Here is a 7212-nt window from a genome sequence, read left to right on the forward strand (position 1 = left end):
CCCCCGGCCTTCCGCCTGCGCATGCGCTGGGCAATCCCGCACCCAGCCTGCGCCGTTCCCCGCCCGCCGGAGCCGGGAGCCGAGAGGCCACGACGCATGCGCAGTACGGCGTCCTTCGCGGCGTCCTCTAAGCAGCGGCGGCCGGCGCCCGCCTCTGCGCGTGCGCCCGGTAGCTGTGGCGGGGCCCTTGTAGCGGCGCGGTGATGGCGGGGGTGCTGAGGAAGGTGAAGTGCTGCTGGGTTCTTGGGGCGGGTAGGCCGCCGCGCGCTGTCCCGGAGGGTTTCTGGGGAGAGGGGAGGGGGTGCCCGAGCGGTGGGCTGGGAGGGGGCGGGCCCGTCGTGCGGCGAAGAAGGAGGCGGGAGGGCTGGAGGTCTCCCCGCCGGGAGGGTCTCCAGCAGGTGCCCGGTAACGCGAGCCGCTCGCCTCCCTCCCGGTGCGCCGGGCGAAGCACTGCGAACGCGTGGGGTGGCAGGTGTGTGGGGGGCGGAGGCTCGTCTCGCGGAACGGCCCCTGCCGGGTGTGTGTTGAACCAAAATAAAATGATCAGATAGTGTGGAAACAGATGTTTAGGTATATTAAATGTATTCATGCTCTCCCTGCAGACCACCGGACTTGTGGGGTTGGCTGTGACTGAAAACCCTCATGAGGTATGTCGCGTGCCGTGTTCTGTATTTAGTGGAAGCTGTCAGTGAAATCAAAGCTTTTTGTTATGTGTTTGCGTATGTAGGTATGCTGTGTACCTTAAAGCTGTGCCAGCTTAGTGCAAAAACGCTCCAAAATGATAAAGGAAGAAATTCTTAAAGGCTTAATTCGTATAGTAGGGAGTTATTTTGCATATGTATTTTTTGTTGTGCGTGCTGATTTCAGAAACCTTTGTATAACTACTTTTATGAACCATTGTTTGATTTCTCTCATCTCCAGTGCAAAAGCAAAGAACTCTTTAAATTTAGTTCTTCATACACGTAATTTCTACTCCACAAGCATACAGATTTTTGCTGCCTTGCTATGTTGTGTTTCCACCAAGGGCTGAAATAACATACACCTGTATGAAGGAGATAGGCCAGTCTTACATGACAGAGGCTAATTGTGTGGTGCAAAGCCCCATCAAGGCCCTGTGATGGCACTGTTGAGACTGGAATGCTTCAGTGGACCTTGGGAACCACATTAGGTTGTTCTTGTAGCAATTTGGTGCTTGCTCTTTACCTCCACAGGCTCAGTAATGGAAGTATGTCTGACCCATCTTGCTTATTCAGGAGGTGTGAGCTTTGAAAGGATTTCAGTAATTCTTTGATTTCTATGCTTTGAAATTTCCCACTATGCAACGATTCTATTTCAAAAATGCTTTTGCCAACAATAGTTAGGAATACTGTCAAAAAGAACCATTGAAAAAAATCATTATTGTTCTGTACAGATAATTCTAGCTCAGCCTGCAGCCTTGGCAGATGCCTTCTGGGTGAACTTACTGAATTTTAGGTTTTTTCAGTAACTTAAAGCCAAGAGTAAAGAAATCAACAGTGCTTTAGTTGAAGTATAGGTTCTGTGCCAGCCCCCTTTGTGCCCTGTTTTTTCGTCTTTGTATTTCTTTGACTGCAGTGTTCTGCCTTTATTTCTTATGGTTCCTATAGGATATCCATTTCTCTTCAGTTAGATGCCTACATATGCCTATGTATGGCCCAAAAGCTGCAATTTCTTTGCCCCAATGTGTCCTTTATTATTGCATTTAAATGCAGCAATAAATGTTTCGGGTTTTAGTTTAAATTAAATTTGTCTGTCACTCAGAACTTCGCACCAGCATGAGGAGAAGTGCCAAAAAAACATAAAAATCTCATTCTTTGGTAGCTTATGTGCTGCTTTGTGTCTTTCCCAGGTAACTTTTCAGAAACTGATGGTTTGGACATGAATTTGCCTTGTTTTTTAAAAGTATGGTTAGTATTAGAAACACAGCTTTTATTGTTTCCATTTTTGTGTCAAGTGTACTTCAGATGGCAACTGTCCTTTTTTTTTCCCTTTGTCTTTGAGGAATCTGACTGTGGTAACTTCCCAGTCTTACCCAAGACAGAGTTCTGTGGTTCGAACTTAGTTATTTTGTTATTCCTACATTTTTGGACTGAATATCATAACCCTCTATATTTTGTGTATGGATAGTTAGCTAGTAGGTTAAGTAGGACAAGAAGTTAAAGAATTCTCTTTGTGTATTTTAATCGTGTCTTGTGATCACTTCAGCACCTGCGAATACTGTACACAAAAATCCTTGGTGTCCTGCAAAACATTCCCAAAGAAGCAGCATATAGGAAATACACTGAGCAGATTGTAAATCAGCGATTTAATTTGGTGCAAACGGTAAGTACAGTGCTGTTTCATAAATGTTACACTTGAAAATATTGTTGGAATGAGAAGAATGATTTTCAAAATGACTTTTTTAGGAGTATATGTAACTTTCAGGTATCAGTTCAGAAATAATTGGAGCCTTGAGGTTTGTTTTTGTATTGAATGGAATATTTTGATGGTGTATTAAAAAGAATTGTTAATTTCTTACTGATGCTTTCTGTGAAAACTAGAAAAAAATGTAGTTTTTTTTAGGATTTGTAGAACAGTGGTAACTTCCACACACTTGCACAAAAAATGTGTGTGCTCTTACCAATGTAGTATCTTAGTACAATCCTCGCCTTTGACATTTTAAAACACTTTTTGGTACATTAAACTATGCAATACTGATATTGAGTATTTAAGGTGATGATTGGAAGGTTGCATATAATTTTATAAAAAGCTAACATCAACATTTCCTTTCAAGATACATACAAACGCCCTTAGCTGCTCATGCTTCTTTGGATGTCATTAAATAGTACTTGATTTTTGTCAATTTGTCATTGCAAGTTTGATGTTTGTTTTCCAATACGAAAAGGGTATGAGATTTCTTTGATAATGTAAGGTGACAAATTAGCTAATTTGATGGTAGTTTTGAGGAGGACTAGAGCGTGATCTGGTTAAAGTACTGTTTTCTTGCTTTATGTGGGCTTTCTACTTCTCAGTAAAACTAAACATTTATTTATCTGTATTTGAATACACAGGAGACTGATGTGCAAAAACTACAAGACAAACTGAATAGTGGCCACATAGAAGAAGTCATTTTACAGGTAAAGGGGGGAAATTTAAGGTTAGATACAAAAGGGAGCAGTGGTTTCCAGTGTTCCTTTGGCTGAGCTTCTGCTCAGAAAATTGGCAGTTTTCTATATCTTCCTTTGCTGCAAAACCAACAGTCAAACAGAAGAAAAAAATCTGAAAATGAATTGTCAAATAGTGATTAGGATGACCATATTAAAACCTAACACAATTATGTGTTTGTTGTGTCATGCTTACATACATACTCTGTATACTTAAATTGGTTCTTACAGAGTCTAAATCAGTGGAAAGGGCGGAAGATGATTGAATAATAATCTGGGGGATAATCCAAATACACTGGAAAATATCATGAAGTTGTCATTGGGAATGACTAGGTGAACAGACTATATTTGGAGGTGATTCAGTATGTTTTTTAATAACGAAAGCCAAAACCCCTAAAATACACAGTTCCTTTTGATATTTATAGATGAAATTTGTGGTAGTCTTTGACAGTGATAGGTAGTGACATCACTGAGATAACGAACTGAAGTAGAGGTAATTTAATACTTTGGCAATTGTCTAGAACTTAAGAATCTGTGTGGTGTTTATTAACAGGCTGAAAGTGAGCTTTCCCTGGCAAGAAAAATGATACAGTGGAAACCATGGGAGCCTCTAGTTGAAGAACCCCCTTCTGACCAGTGGAGATGGCCAATATAACTTTCAAAATGGTGTAACCTCTTGAAATGACAAATATAAAAAAAAGTTAATTATTAATCTATTGTTACTGACAGTTGTCTTTAAATTAAAGATAATAACTTCATAAAAGCATGCGTTGTCCTGATGTCCACTTACATTTAGCAACCTAAAGACTGCTTCCAATTTCTTGCAAAAGTGGGTTTAAGAAAATTCTTTTCAGCTGTTGTACAACCTTTGGTTTATTTCCTGTTGTAATTTATTAGCAGCTGGGTATTTGTGCTTATTGTGAGTTATTTTTATAATCTGTATTTGTATGTTAACAAATCCAGATATTATAGGCCATTTGAAATGAAAATCAAAATTGTAGAAAAGTATGATCCTGCCCTTCTCTCCCACTTCTGGTTGGGTATTTTTGCCAGCCACTGCCAGTGTCTTTATGACCGGGCAGATACTGAGATCAGGGGTCTGATGTAACGAGAACTAAACAAAAATAAGAGGTTTTTTTTTTTAGATTTCAGCTGAATCACTGTCTTGAACCGGCTGACTTCACTACCCACATAAACACTAAATCTGACTCGGGGGAGGCGATTCCAAGATCCGAGGGGGAGAAGGAAGATGGCCCTTACAGTGACAGCAGGAACAGGTTTCTTGGTTAGCAGGAAGGCTACCGTACTTGTCAAAACACACATGGCACAGACTTTGGTACTGGGGCCTTACCGAGGCTTTGTATATAAATGTGTACTTCATAGATTTATTTGTATATTATTGACTCAGACCTTGAATATTAGTAGTATGAAAAAAATACTGGATCTTTCTTGACACGTCTGGCGAGGTTCTTTCAAACGTTCAAGTGGAAACAGTGCCTGCCTCTTATGAAAACTTTTGTTTACGGATTAAAGCTTGTAAGCCCCATTTAAAATATCGAGACTAGATCTAAGGATACTGTGCGAGTTTGCCTTTACTCACATTTTTTCAGTACCATTCGTAAAGTCCTTGCAAGTTTAAAGGTAGGAATATAGCTGTATGTTTATGCAGCTTGTTAAACGTTTATGACAGAGTGCCACTGCACTATATTACTTAACATAGTTTGTCATAGCTGTTTCTTTCAGTCATTAGGCCTATAAGTTTATTTGTGACATCATTATTAATGATTAAATACATCTTTATATATTTTATACATTCAAGGTATTAAGGGAGTAGGACAGTAGAAAATAAGCATACCTAGGGTAATAACTCTTGCAACTATTTTCACTGCATTCTTTAGCATTGTTTTTTTCAACTATTACTATAATTACATAAATCTTTTTTTTTATAATTGAAAAAGTGGAAGGCATTGTTGGTTGGTTTTGAAGGCTTTTTTGGCCTTGAAAAAAGTAGAAGCTGGTCTCTTCTGAGATAAAACCACTAGGTGGCATTCCAGGAGAGGACTTTGCTAAGGTTAACAAACACAATTTTCACATGAGAAATATTAAAGGATTACAAACTTGAATGAGGGCGAACGATGTCAGATAAGTGAAGATGAATGGCTTCAGGTAATAAGTATTGAGCTGATGTGAGAGGAAGCAAATTAAAAGAGTAAACAAAAAACCCCGAAGTCTAGTATGAATGATTTTGGCATGCAATACTTGGTGGGGGGGGAAGTTGCCAGAATATGGAGGCAACACTGGAATTCTGTCTGCTCTTTCATGACTGAGACATTAGTTGAAGTCTTTTTTGCTCAGTTATTTTCTGTTTCTAAAGCTGTATTTGCCGTGTGACTGGCAGTAGCTTTCCTGTAAGCTCGTGAGTCGTGTTGCAGGGGAGAGGAAGTCTCTGTTACTTGGCCCATGGCTGCTGAAACTTGATAGGTGGTCTTTTAAACTGAGCTTCACTGATCAAAAGCATACTCACATCTTCCCCCTTTCACAAATGCACAAATATAGCCTCAGTACAGACCCTCATATAAGCTGTTTACTACCTTAAAGGGATTTTTTGTTTTTATTAGCGCTGCATTTCCTAATTTTTATTCTCAGTGATTTTTTCTGGTCTGTGTGTTTCTTTCATGCAACTCAAAGTAGGATGATTTTCTAAGTCTTTCTATACAAAACACTGGATTAGCTCTCACAAATGTTTTAATTTAGGAATCAATTAACTTGAGTCTTAAGAAGATTCTACTGAAGCCAAATCTAGGAATCATTAAGAAGGACTTTTCAGCTTTCTGAGCGTTTTATCAAATTCTCAGAATGTGTTATGATTTCATTATCATTGGTTAAATTTGGTTTCGTTATCTTAGCATAAATTAATCATGTGCTAGGTAAGATTACTAAATTAGTATTATGTTGTAGCATCAGCTTCAAAATAGCAGTTACTGAGAACAAAGGGAGGAAAGAAAACGGATTGCAGTTCTGAGATGTAATGGTGTATGCCTTTTTGTACAGTATAGATCACGTCATCCTTGTTCCTGGGTAATTTAAAAATATGTCTTTGCCAAGGAGAGAAACAGTAATTTTTACCTTGCTGTTAATTCCGTAGCTATATCTCTGATACTGAAATCCACACTGTAGCAACAAAACAGTACAGACATTTTACAGGCAAGAGAAGCTATATTAGGAGTGCTACGTTGCAAATAATTTACGATGAATATGCTAGCAAGGCATAATTTGGAGTCTGACTGTAATGATTTTGCTTGATTTTTCTCCATTAACTATGTTGGAAATACATGATGATGCAAAAGATTTTATCATTATGTGCTGTAATACAGTAAGGTAAATCACTGCAAGCCTCAGAGTTAACAAACTAGATCTTTAAAACACTTTGAGATTGGCTGATTGAAGTCATCATGCAAAGGAAAATCACCCTATCTGCAAGGATGGTACCTAATAAAGACAGAGCCTGTTAAACCAGAAAAACAGCTTTTGGATTGCCAGGTAGCAGCAGTACTGAGGGTTTTGTTATTCCTCACGTGTTATCTGTGATGCTTAACCGATTTTGAGTGGCTGTGTTCTTAACAGGACACCATTTTCAGCTTTGACATAATTTCTGATGGTGTTCAAAGCAAGACAAGTGAAAGCTGCTTTTATTTACAGCATATATGCTATTTCGTTAGAAAAAAAATCCTCTTGCAAACTGAAAATAAGTTGGAATGTTTAATCAAGTTGACTATATAATAGTGACAAAGCAACACAAAATGACAGTATCTTTCTACAGAATTACTGCTGGTCCTATTCTACCCTGAGCTCAAGTTCAGTCAGATTTGGAAAAAAAAAAAGAGCATTAACAGTAGTAATGGGAGATTTCTGTCCTTTTGATGGGAAGCAGGCCCATGTTCAAATGCCTGTCAGTGTCTCTGAAAGTAGGTAACGGTGACCATGTCATACTGAGTATGGATATAACTTCAATGCCTGCTGAAATGCAACTTTTTTTTTTTCAGAATTCTCC

At 39.0% G+C, this 7212-nt stretch overlaps 1 protein-coding gene across 2 annotated transcripts; it reads left to right on the forward strand.

Moving 5' to 3' along the window:
- Positions 1-79: 79 nt before the first annotated feature.
- NDUFA5 (NADH:ubiquinone oxidoreductase subunit A5) lies at positions 80-3927 on the forward strand. Of its 2 annotated transcripts, none has more exons than XM_064446374.1 (5): positions 80-224; positions 603-647; positions 2224-2340; positions 3069-3134; positions 3715-3927. In XM_064446374.1, the coding sequence occupies exons 1-5, from the start codon at positions 204-206 to the stop codon at positions 3814-3816; spliced, it is 351 nt and encodes a 116-aa protein (XP_064302444.1). In that variant the 5' UTR covers positions 80-203; the 3' UTR covers positions 3817-3927. The 2 variants fall into 2 exon arrangements, with proteins under 2 accessions (XP_064302444.1, XP_064302455.1); XM_064446385.1 differs by lacking the exon at positions 80-224 and adding an exon at positions 1868-1925 and having other exon boundaries at positions 604-647.
- Positions 3928-7212: the final 3285 nt, after the last annotated feature.

This window comes from Phalacrocorax carbo, chromosome 1 (genome assembly GCF_963921805.1).
Source record: "Phalacrocorax carbo chromosome 1, bPhaCar2.1, whole genome shotgun sequence".
In the NCBI taxonomy this organism is placed as follows: domain Eukaryota; kingdom Metazoa; phylum Chordata; class Aves; order Suliformes; family Phalacrocoracidae; genus Phalacrocorax; species Phalacrocorax carbo.